General features: G+C 35.5%; 2 protein-coding genes across 2 annotated transcripts; one reads left to right on the forward strand and one right to left on the reverse strand.

The window, feature by feature from the left end:
* The first annotated feature begins 2154 nt into the window (after nucleotides 1-2154).
* Nucleotides 2155-6532, forward strand: LOC110898385 (ras-related protein RABC2a). Its single transcript, XM_022145167.2, has 7 exons — nucleotides 2155-2311; nucleotides 2429-2630; nucleotides 4297-4365; nucleotides 5014-5079; nucleotides 5587-5708; nucleotides 5836-5964; nucleotides 6087-6532. The coding sequence occupies exons 2-7, from the start codon at nucleotides 2501-2503 to the stop codon at nucleotides 6195-6197; spliced, it is 627 nt and encodes a 208-aa protein (XP_022000859.1). The 5' UTR covers nucleotides 2155-2311; nucleotides 2429-2500; the 3' UTR covers nucleotides 6198-6532.
* A 144-nt stretch (nucleotides 6533-6676) lies between these two features.
* On the reverse strand, nucleotides 6677-9794 carry LOC110898384 (poly [ADP-ribose] polymerase tankyrase). The gene is made up of 6 exons (XM_022145166.2): nucleotides 9539-9794; nucleotides 7775-7866; nucleotides 7435-7513; nucleotides 7248-7342; nucleotides 7057-7152; nucleotides 6677-6968 (listed from the first exon to the last, which is right to left on the reverse strand). The coding sequence occupies exons 1-6, from the start codon at nucleotides 9714-9716 to the stop codon at nucleotides 6879-6881; spliced, it is 630 nt and encodes a 209-aa protein (XP_022000858.1). The 5' UTR covers nucleotides 9717-9794; the 3' UTR covers nucleotides 6677-6878.
* Between the last annotated feature and the right edge of the window lie 1748 nt (nucleotides 9795-11542).

Consider the following 11542-nt stretch of genomic DNA (forward strand, 5'->3'; position numbering starts at 1 on the left):
TCTACAACGTGGTCAAACCGCGTATTGGGGTTGAGCGTTTCAACAATACCAACAACACGTCGGCAACACGCGTCACAACTTAAACGTGTGTTAACACAAATGGTGTGAGCTCAAACCGAAATTGGATCGCTTTAAAACTTGCTTCGACCGTGTCCCTGCGGGCGACTTGACCAACGACGACCGACTTGAAATTGCGAAGATCGAGTACAAGTACGATGCGAATACGAATTCTAAGTGGGTTGCCCACTTTAATATTTCTCGTACTCTGTAGTTTTTTTTTAATTTGTAGGATATAATAAGTAGTTTTTCTTTTTAGCATTTAATAAGTAGGTTTTTTTATTATGGGTTGTGCTTTATATAGTTTTTTTTTAAATTAATGTAATATACTTTTAATATAAATTGTCAACTTTAAAAAAAAATAATAAAAGGAATGCCACTGGCATCCTAATGTTGTCTGGCCACGCCCCTTTCACACCTCATTTTTTTTTTGGTCTGGACTGATGGAGCCCACACCTTTCACATGTCGAGCAATGTCCCCAACCTAAACCACTCCACACCTTATAGTGTTACAGAGTCAACCCCTAAAAAAATAAGGCCCACAAATTGAACTTATTTTTTATATAGAATCGACTCGTATTTTAACCAACACTCTTAATTAGTCAAATCGAACATGTACTATTTTAACCAACACTCTTAATTAGTCAAATCGAGCATGTACTAAATTATATCCAAAACACTTATTTTTATGATTGAACCACTTCGGAATTTTCTTGACAACGCGTAGCCCTTACAACCTCTAGGTATTTTTGTGCACAGAAAAAAATTATATCCAAAACACTCGAACAAAACCAGTAAAAAATATCTTCTCATATTAAAAGCAAACAATTATCCGGGCCATATTTAAAATGAGCCGAACCAAGTTATTCAGTTCGTCACGCACCCTATTTCTAAAACTCAAAGCCAACTCGGCAACTCGCTAACAATTTCTAAAACTCAAGCTTGGCTCATGTTTAACTCATTATCGGTAATTAAGCATTTAAGTATGTAGATAGTTATGTAAATACACACACAAGATAGATATAGAAGAAAAGAGATGCTCAAATTGTGACAACCCGAACTTTTACGATCAAGGTTAGCACCCGTTACTAATCACGTTATAATTTTGTTTGAATTATGTCTTACAACTATAATTAAATTATGTGCTATTTAACTTAGTGATATGGCATCTAATGTGGCACTTATTTAGTGACATGACATTTGATGTGGTTTTTTTATGACCTGACATCTGGCGTAGAGGTGTACAAATCGGTTAATCGGTTTTTAAAAAACCGGTTAAAAAAAAAACCGGTTTTTTTCACCCAAAATAAAAACCGGTTTTTTTTAATAACCGGTTCGGTTAATAACCGGTTTTTGAGGTCCAAAACAATAACCGGTACAACCGGTTGGGACCGGTTTTTAACCGGTTTTTCCCAAAAAAACCGGTTTTTTTCCGGTTTTAACCGGTTTTTTAATAACCGGTTCGGTTAATAACCGGTTTTTGAAATCAAGAATAGTAACCGGTATAAAAACCGGCGGTTAAAAAAAACCGGTTATAAAAAAAACCGGTTAAAAAAAAAACAGTTTCGGTTTTTTTTCCGGTTTCGATTCTAAAACCAGTTTTTTTTGTACACCTCTAATCTGGCGTGACACTTGTTTGGTTATGTGGCATCTGTCGTCAGCTAACTACGTTAGAGTTCAGTTAGTTAGTTTGAGAGTGCTAAAGAAAAATAAATTGAAAGTTGAGAGTAACGTGATACAATTCGTAAGTTGGAAATGCTATTGATAAAATTGTGAAAGTTAAGGTTATTTTAATCCAATATCCTTCTTTATATGTATTTAAACAATGTGCTTGTTCAAGTAACTCACGACCAACTCAACTTTAGTTATATATATTTGCTTTGTCAGCCATCAAAATAAGTAGAGATTTTATAATATAAAATACAAATGCACTAAAATATCAAAAGTAAATTAAACGATATAATGATTATTTTCCTTTTCAACATCGTGACAACCAAATTTATTATTAAGATAACATAGATTTGCATAATTCGGTGACCTACACAAACATTATTTAAGATAAGTTAAACTTTGAAAACACTAAGCAAGCTTAATAAAACTTTTTTTTTTTTTTTTTTATAAAATAGAAGAAAATATCTATGAGTAGAAGAAACAAAGCAACTGAAAACTGAAACGTGCCATTCATGACCGGATTCCCATCTCACTTCCAGTCCCCAGAAAAGTAACATCTCATCTCTCTCTCTCTCTCTCTCAGGTAACCGCTGTTTTCTCTCTCTAGATTCCATCTTTCACTATCAATTTCATCCACACATATTTGACGCAATTGATGTAGATTCTGTTTCCTAAGTATTATTCACTACTATTTGTGCAGATATTGATCACACACCTGTTGGTTGTCCGAATATATAGATAGATACAGAAACCAGATTTTGGATTCAGCAACATGAGTTCGTCGTCCGGTCACTACGATCTGTCGTTTAAGATATTATTGATAGGAGATTCTGGTGTCGGTAAAAGCAGTCTTCTCGTCAGTTTCATTTCCAACACCGTCGACGATCTAGCTCCTACTATTGGTAATAATTTTTTTCCATTTTTGTTTTGAATTCTATGAATACTTTTTTTGTTAACTGAATTGATGTGGTTTTGATGTGCATTCAGAGTTTTCTTAACTTTGATATGTTTAATTTTGATGATTAGTTTTATTTTTCAGAATTGTAGTTTCTATAACTTAGTATTTGATTAAGCAAAATAGGTATGGATTTTGTTGTAAATTGTACAAGTATGCAAAGAGTAATTAAAACAAACCAAAGAAGGTACTGATTATGGTAGGATGCAAGGTTTTAAAAACCGGTCGGTTGAACCGGATGGCGGAAGCTTGGCCGGCATGAATCATACCGGTAAACTGAGGGAACGGCAAAGAAGTTCCGCCAGTAAATTGGGTTATGTTGGTTTAAAATGGTGTACCGGTACAGGGCCAATTGTTTAAATTTGGACTTTTAATCTTTTATTATGCGCCCAAAAAGGTGACGATCTACCTTCTTAGTAAAACTTAGCACCTAAAAGGTAGCGATAGTGATTTTTTGGATTATTTTTATATTATGGATGAACTTTTGTAATATTTTTATTATGGAATGATGTAGTTTTGGATAATTTTTTGAGTTAGAAATCGTATTTTATGGATTTATAGCCCGGTTAAACCATTTCTGAGACTAACTCGGTACGACTTAAAAATCGGTTTTTAAAACATTGGTAGTATGGTACCAGTAGTGCAAAATTTCTGAGAATACTAAACCAATTAACCAACTAGTACTGAAAACTATAAAAATGAATACTGGTACAGATGTTCGGTCGGTATTGGTTCAGTACGGTATCCACTTGTACTGCAATTTATCACTAAGTTAGGATCTTGTATATTGTTAAGTGCATTTGACCATCTTCAGGACATTAATCATTAATGGGATGGCATGTTATGTTTGTCTGTTCATCTTTATAGCTCAGTACTTCAGTACTAATGTACTATTGAGTGTCTAAACAAATTTCTGGCACATAGGATGAGCTATTTCTGTGTTGTTTCTATAGATTTGATGGTCATTTAAAGCAAACGCTAAGTTTAATTATCGCCCTAATGGCCATAGTTGTTAGTAGCGGTATTGGTTAACCGCTATAGCGAATAGCGTAGCGATGCTATACTATGTCGCTATATGATGTTTAGCAACTAAATAGCAGATTTTAGGTCTCTTTTAATAAATATAAACAACCATTGTAAAAAGAAGCGTGTTTACTATTTAGCGTTAAGGAATGATTTCAATGGTGTAAATATGGAATTGCCTAATTCACAGGATATATGATTCATTTCTTAACTGTTAGATCCTGGGTTCGATTCCCACAAGGGTTCCCCCTTAATTGGTGTATAGGCATTATTGCCTAGTGGAGATGGATATGATCGGGTGGTTCTGTTGGTGGCACGATGATACTGTGGTCAGTCAGTAATCCAAATTTGGCATTCAAAAAAAAAAAAATCTCAACTGTTAGATGCGTATTTTAGCTATTTTTGTTAAACATGAAATATAGGTAGCTTGTCGTTATTGTCACCTATTCCCTATTGACAACTATGCTAATGGCTCGCTGCTATACGTATGTATAAGTTGCAAATCTTCTAAAGAACAATAAGAGATTCTTTGTGTCTTGCTTGTTAACAGTTTTAGTTTCTACTTAATTTGCTCTTTATTTGTTGAGCAGGTGTTGACTTCAAAATAAAGTTGTTTACAGTTAGCGGGAAAAGATTAAAACTTACAATATGGGACACAGGTATGCGTTGAATTTTATTGATTGAATACATTTAAGAACAAGGTTTGATATTGCTAGGGATCACCAACTTTCTTTAAAACTACACTTAAATGTCTTAATTTGTATTTAAACCCCAAACAGCTTGGTTGTACCGTTAAATTTGAGCAAAATCTATTAGGTGAGTTGCTGGTACAAAATGAGAAAATTTTTGGTCCCTATGTCGTCGTGCCTACTCACAAGCATGATTTTTACAAGCCAGTCGGAGCGTTGCATTCTCTCCTTTCAATTTCTCTTTCAAACACCATATCACATTCACCTTAGCTCTAATTTAGATACATCTTAGCTCGTTGCGTAACTCTTATTAAGGAGAACACAAACCTATAAACAATTAACTATGTATATAAACTCTCACTATTAATTTGTTTTTTTTTTTTTTCTAACAATGATTCTAAAAAGTTGAATCTAGACAATTGCTTTATGTTTGCATGCAGTTATGTCAATGTTGATTGTATACATTATTACATTTTATCTTTTGTCTTTTTTTCCCACATAATAATCAAAGCATGCAAGTGAAATTTTAGAAACAAACATACTAATGATGTGTGAAAATTCCACTGAAAGTATCCATCAATGGTTCCTGATTTGTCATCTGATATTTGTTTGTTACAGCTGGACAGGAGAGATTTAGAACATTGACCAGCTCGTACTACAGAGGTGCCCAAGGAATTATTCTTGGTACACAAATCACTTCATTAATATCCAAATTCCAAAATTGTAAAAGAGTAAATTACGTTTTTGGCCCCTGTGGTTATATCACTTTTACTATATTAGCCCAAAATAAGAATTTTTAACATATCTGCCCCCATGGTCTCTATAACTAACCATTTTAGCCCCTAAGTCTAACCATTTTAGCCCCCATGGTCTCTATAACTAACCATTTTGGCCCCCATGATCTCTAGACTTAGGGGCCAAAATGGTTAGTTATAGAAACCATGGGGGCAGATATGTTAAAAATTCTTATTTTAGGCTAATATAGTAAAAGTGATATAACTACAGGGGCCAAAAACGTAATTTACTCATTGTAAAATATGACTACACATATAATATTATTAACACATACCTTTGAAGCTTAAGTGGATTTATTGTTATTCGGATCATATTATGGATATAGAATGTTACATAATGCTAACTCTTGCGCCACACTAACATATAGTGATACATTGAACACTGTATGTGTTACAGTGTATGATGTTACAAGGAGAGAAACATTCACAAACTTGTCTGAAATATGGGCCAAAGAAGTGGATCTTTACTCCACTAATCAAGACTGTGTGAAGATGCTTGTTGGAAATAAAGTTGACAAAGTAATCCTCCACATTCCATTTTCAATGCTTAATATGCTTCTATTTGTGTGTAGTTTTGATGGCTTTATTATGAATTTTGTTATATTTCACTTTTAGATTTGTTTAGTTTTAAGAAATTCCATTTCAGGACTCGGAAAGGTTTGTAAGCAGGGAAGAAGGTGCTGCTCTTGCAAAAGAGCTTGGTTGTTTGTTTCTTGAATGTAGTGCTAGAACTCAAGAAAATGTACATCAATGTTTTGAAGAGCTTGCACAAAAGGTTAAGTCGCTTTTATTCAAAGATTCAGATCGTTATCGTATTGTCACTCTCAATCCTAATGTTAAAAGTAACAAAAAAAGTGTTTGCGGGTCAACCCAATTTGACCCAACTTGTTATTACAGATAATGGAGGTCCCGAGTCTTCTAGAAGAAGGGTCTACGGTTGTGAAGAATGTAATGAAGCAGAAACCAGAGCACCAGGCTAGAACATCTAGCAGTGGTTGTTGCTCATAAAGATGCTCCAAAACATGTCTTATGGTTCCACTTGTCTAACCCATCTTGTGAGCTTTTTAATAATTCCAAAAAATACATGTAAATCTACGATTTCTTCATGTGATTAGGGTTGTGTTTGAGGCGTATCTACCCTTGGAAGAAAAGGTGAAAAGGAATTCCGATTCCTCATGTAAAGTTGTGATCATGCTATTGTTTGAAACCTTGAGTTGGCCCCGGAATAGCAACAAGACAAGTAGCGGTGTTTTGTGATGTAATGCAGTTATGATGTGTAAATAACTTGCACTCAAATTGGTGGTTGTGAATTTGTCCAGTAATAACAAGTGATTTTTAGGTGAGCGTGGTTGTGTCAAGTTGGTTGGTTAAATCTTAAAAACCTCACAACAGTCATATATTTATTTGTGTCAAAGACATCAACGTAACCCCGCCGTATTTAAAATCCTGTAACCCAAACACAACCCATTTAACGCATTTATCCAAACGAGTCAAAAAGGATAATGGGTTATAATCAAGTTGTACATGTCAACCCAAACATGGCACGTTTATCGAATACGGGAGTCATGGCCTCCCACCAATCATGTCATAGACTACCAAAAATAATATTTAATCATACAGTCATTTGATCATGAAGATAAGCTATCTCAAGTCTCAGCAAACAAAACCAAAACTTTTAAGATATAATCGTTAAACCTGAGCTGCAACTGCACTCGTTCTAGCTGCAGCTTCTAAGATCGCCCAAGTTTCTGTATTGGGTTCTGCTAGCTCTCCCGGGGTCTGTCAAGTTTCAACACATTAGCCACACGTGACCAGAAATAAACGAAAAAAAAAAAACACGTGAACCTCAAACAAATCAAATACCAACCTTTCCATACACATTTGTTTTACTAATCGATGCCCCCAGTGAAAGTAAAAGTTGAACGATTTCCTTGTGTTCCCCTCTAGCCGCATGGTGAAGAGGCTGTCCCAAGATCAGAAATTAATATATGAAATTCCTAACATGTTGGTTTCGTTGATTGTAAGTATTACCATTGCTAGAAATAAATGTTAACTTACAGTGTCGCCCTCTACATCAACTGTTTCAAGCATTCTTTTCAAGCATTCTGGAGAATCGGCTTTACCAATCAAGAGTTGGACTATTTCCATAAATCCTGCAATTGCAAGTGAGCACATATTATAAGCAAATAACACAATTTAAGACTTTAAGTTTTATAAAATAAATGATAAAGAGACTATGGCTAACCTCCAGCACAAGCATCATGCAGAGGAATACCGCCATCTTCATCCTTAGCCTCCACTGAAGCTCCCCTTTCCAGCAATAGCTAAATGAAAACGATCATGGTTATAGTTGATTAGTTGGTCAAACGGTCAAACCTTTTACGCTCACACTAGTTCGGTGAAGTGTTTCAATTATCAGTCAAGTATCTAAAAATCTAAAATGCAACATAAGACTTAAGAGTAATCTTGTGGATCGACAATGACTATTAATGGGCAAAAAGGTAATTTTTGATTAAAAAGTTCGCGAAAAGTGAAATAGAAAACATTTCCAAACAAAGTGTGTGTGTGTGTGTGTGTGTATATACCTGGACACAGGACAGATGCCCATAGAGACAGGTGAGATGAAGTGCAGTATCTCCATCCTCAACTGGCTCATCGATGCTGCCATCCAAATTATCTATTTTGGTTGAACCAGAGGAAAAAAATCATTATAAGAGTAACAAAAGATCTTTATTTGTCCACATAGAAACTAAGAACCGCAACTATTCATCAACTGTAACAAACTTTACCCATTTCATGGCAGTATCTCACAACTCGTTCAAACGAACGCGTTTTGGTGTTCCAAAGTAAAATTTAATTAAGAGCAACAAAGAGTATATGAGTAGATATTTTGAGTGCAGCCCAATTTAATTCTTTTTTTCAATTCCACCCTTGGTTTAAAAAAACGCTCAGTGCTCCGAGACGTTTTGGTCCCAAAAGCCAAGGTGCGAGGCACGCGTATCTATGTACAGCCAAACATAGTCGTTAAGGGTGAATAGCGACAAGGTACCTATATACTACATAGCGAATAGCGATAAATAGCGGGCGGCTATTTTATAAATAGCGATACACTAGATTTTTTTTAAGTTTATATGTATATTATATCAAAATACCCTGGTATATATGCTATTTTACATGTATATTTGACAAAACCTAAAATCCAGCTATTTTATAGCTATATTTAATATTACTATTTATATTAAGAAAAAATAAAAAAATAAATAAAAAGTCGCTATTCTCGCTATCCATCGCTACAACCCTAATAGCGACACTAGACCTATACGCTACGTAACGCGCTATAGCGATCGCTACGATCGCTATTGACAACTATGCAGCCAAATAAGCTTTATTTACATCATAAGTTGCGTCTCTCTCGTCTATTTACGTATCAACCTATTTATCAAGTAACCATTTCATAATATCTTCATACCTTTGTCGTTTTTACATGTAGACCTCCTACAGACCCTAACTTTGTCCCAGAACTACATGAGGCCTGCGCCTTCTTAAACCAAGATTTCACCTACATTTTCGATTCCCAAATCACTATGACACACACACAGGTTCTTACTTCTTAAAACATAATGCTAGAAAAAGGAGCCATAAGTTATAACACCCAGAACAACAATATCCTTCACCAACAACTCCTAAGTTCAGAACCTTTTTAATGTAATATACAATCCGAATTCAAAAGTACCACCATCATCAATCTGCAAACTTTATATTAAAATTGTACACTAATTTCATTTTTTAACTCATACACTGTTAGGGTCAAATAGAAATAGATTTAGGTGCTGTTTGCTTAGCTCTTAATGAGGCTCTTAATCCGCACTTAATGGTTTAGACTGTTTGTTTCGCGAGCAGATGTCTGAATGATTCAGACATTTACCTCTGAATGCTTAAGCATTAAATTGAGTCTGAATAGTTAAGACCTCTTTTCTGAATTGGTTAGACATTTGCATCTGAACGGTTAAGCATTATACTAGCTCTTAATGGTTCAGACAGTTCAGCACTGAATGAGTCAGACCTCTTCCTCTTACTAGTTCAACACTTACCCGTTCAAAAGTTGCCAAACAGCCCCTTAATGTGCTAAACATACAAATAACTTGAGTAATAATAATTACTCAAGTTATTTGTATGTTTAGTAGGTTAATTTCATTTGTACAGGATCCTACTAAACCCTAAAATAAACAATCAAACAACAATAATTTCTACACTTCCAAAACATTTAATTTATTCAATTCACAACAACAACATGAACAAATAATCGGCAGGTAAATAATTAAACGTATAAAAAATATAGAACAATATACCTAGGGCTTGACGGAGTGCGTCAACATCTCCGTGGACGGCGGCGGCGGCGAGGTCGCGGAGGTGGGGAGGGGTGTCTTCAAAGTCATTATCCGGCAAGGCTCCTTCTTCTACGAAAAGGATTCCGTCTTCATCGTCGTCACCGTCCATCATGCCGTTGTGTCTGCCCGGAACAGCCATTTGTTATCGCCGGCGAATGTTAACACCGGAAAAGGAGCAAGTATAAGTTTGAAAAGATGGAAGGGGAGAATGGAATATATATTTGTTGGTAAATTGTAAAAATGACCCTTTGTGTTTGTTTAAAGGTTAAAAGGTCTACCAACAATTTTAGGGTTTTGTGAAAAGAGTTAAATGCAATTTTAATCCTTATAGTTTGGGTCATTTTGTTAGTTTAGTTCAAATGTTTCATTTTTCGCTTGTGGGTCCAAAAAGGTTTCACCGTTGCCATTTTAGTCCACTGGGTTAACTTTATCCATTATTTCTGTTAACAAGAAAGGCAATTCGGTCGTTTTATATGGTTGAATTGCCCTTCTAGTTAACAAAATACATATAAAATGACGAATTGCTCTTCTCGTTAACAGAAAAAATGGAAGAAGTTAACCTAGTGGACTAAAACGGCAATGGTGAAACTTTTTTGGACCCACAGGCGAAAAATGAAACCTTTGGACTAAACTAGCAAAATATCCAACCAAAAGGAGTAAAGGACTAAAATGGCATTTAACTCTTGTGAAAATGTTGGACGCGTTCTTTTCTGAACCAAAATTATGAGGGAGGTTGGGGTGTTTTTGGTAAGTGGTGTTCGGGAAACTGTACCCGATCGTGTTACGGTAATAAATAGTGTAGGGACTTTAGTGTAATTCTTGTATAGTATGAGGGTTATTTGTAATAGTCTAATTGTACAAAAGGGGCAATCGGAATGAGAATGAGATATCGATGCTTTGATAGTTTACTCTTTCTTCTCTGTGTTTCTTTCTTCTCTTTATCGATCACAAAATGATACGTAACAGGCATTCAATCAAATTCAATAACTCTATGTGTGTCTCGAATATTAGGGTTGATTTCTTTGACAAAAATAAATATGCAGGTTGATTCGGGTTCACCCATTCAACCTAACACGATTAACATCTTTAATTACAAGTTGGTTGATATGAGGGCCAACAGACCCTCAGACCTCCTTGTAGTTCAGCCGATGGATATTGGAATGTCTCGTCTAGCTAGTAGTTGTTATGTTGAATACCTAGATGAGCATATGTAGAACATGTGTATTCATGGTATGGTTCAAGCCAACAAATCCAGCCGAAATCGGTATCAGTTTTACTTTCGGGAACAATTTTCTATCTACTTTTCAAAGCAATGTTTTTTAATTGTTTTTGGAACCTTTTGGTATCAAACCAGACTAGACCATTCACTTAACCTACAAAAAAAAAACAATGTTATAATAATGCATACTCCTCAAGTTTTCTCTATATTTCTATAACAATTTTCTCCCTCTCTATTTGAAGTTGCAACTTCTGTAAAAGTCAATGACAAATAATGACGACGGGCCAGTGGAAGCCCACTTTACCCGCTTTGGGCCTTTCCCTTTGGGGAGCCCAATCATCCAAAAGCCCACTGAGTGAGCTACCCTTGCTTACCAAGGTTTCTTCTTCATATGGGCGGGAAAACAGCTAAGAGGCAACAGGTTCATTAAATGCCTGATAAGAGAAGCATCCGGTCACCATCATAGTACTTATCCGGCTATGCATTAATGGAGAAAGGAATCGCAGCCGTTGGGGGTCAGACACGTGTCTGACCTTCCCAAAGCACCATAGTTACCGTTAGATAACATGAGGGACATTTCCAAGGGATAAGAGCATGCCATTATATAAGAAGGAACAAGGATAAGGCAGGAGGAGGTATGAACATCTCCGGCCACTACTCTCATTAAATACTCTCATTTACTTCCTCATTAATTCCGACCAAGATTCCTTGTATTTACTACATATAACACATTTATTAGATTCACA

The sequence above is a fragment of the Helianthus annuus genome, chromosome 13, assembly GCF_002127325.2.
Source record: "Helianthus annuus cultivar XRQ/B chromosome 13, HanXRQr2.0-SUNRISE, whole genome shotgun sequence".
Taxonomy (NCBI): domain Eukaryota; kingdom Viridiplantae; phylum Streptophyta; class Magnoliopsida; order Asterales; family Asteraceae; genus Helianthus; species Helianthus annuus.

Excerpts from the sequence above, each read along its gene's own strand:
- LOC110898385 (XM_022145167.2), top strand. The coding sequence starts at position 2,501 with ATGAGTTCGTCGTCCGGTCACTACGATCTGTCGTTTAAGATATTATTG. Across the intron at positions 5,709-5,835 it reads TTGGAAATAAAGTTGACAAA|GACTCGGAAAGGTTTGTAAG; the intron begins GTAATCCTCCAC and ends ATTCCATTTCAG. Across the intron at positions 5,965-6,086 it reads TTGAAGAGCTTGCACAAAAG|ATAATGGAGGTCCCGAGTCT; the intron begins GTTAAGTCGCTT and ends TTGTTATTACAG.
- LOC110898384 (XM_022145166.2), bottom strand. The coding sequence starts at position 9,716 with ATGGCTGTTCCGGGCAGACACAACGGCATGATGGACGGTGACGACGAT. Across the intron at positions 7,867-9,538 it reads CGCACTCCGTCAAGCCCTAG|ATAATTTGGATGGCAGCATC; the intron begins GTATATTGTTCT and ends CAACCAAAATAG. Across the intron at positions 7,514-7,774 it reads GGCATCTGTCCTGTGTCCAG|CTATTGCTGGAAAGGGGAGC; the intron begins GTATATACACAC and ends GTTTTCATTTAG.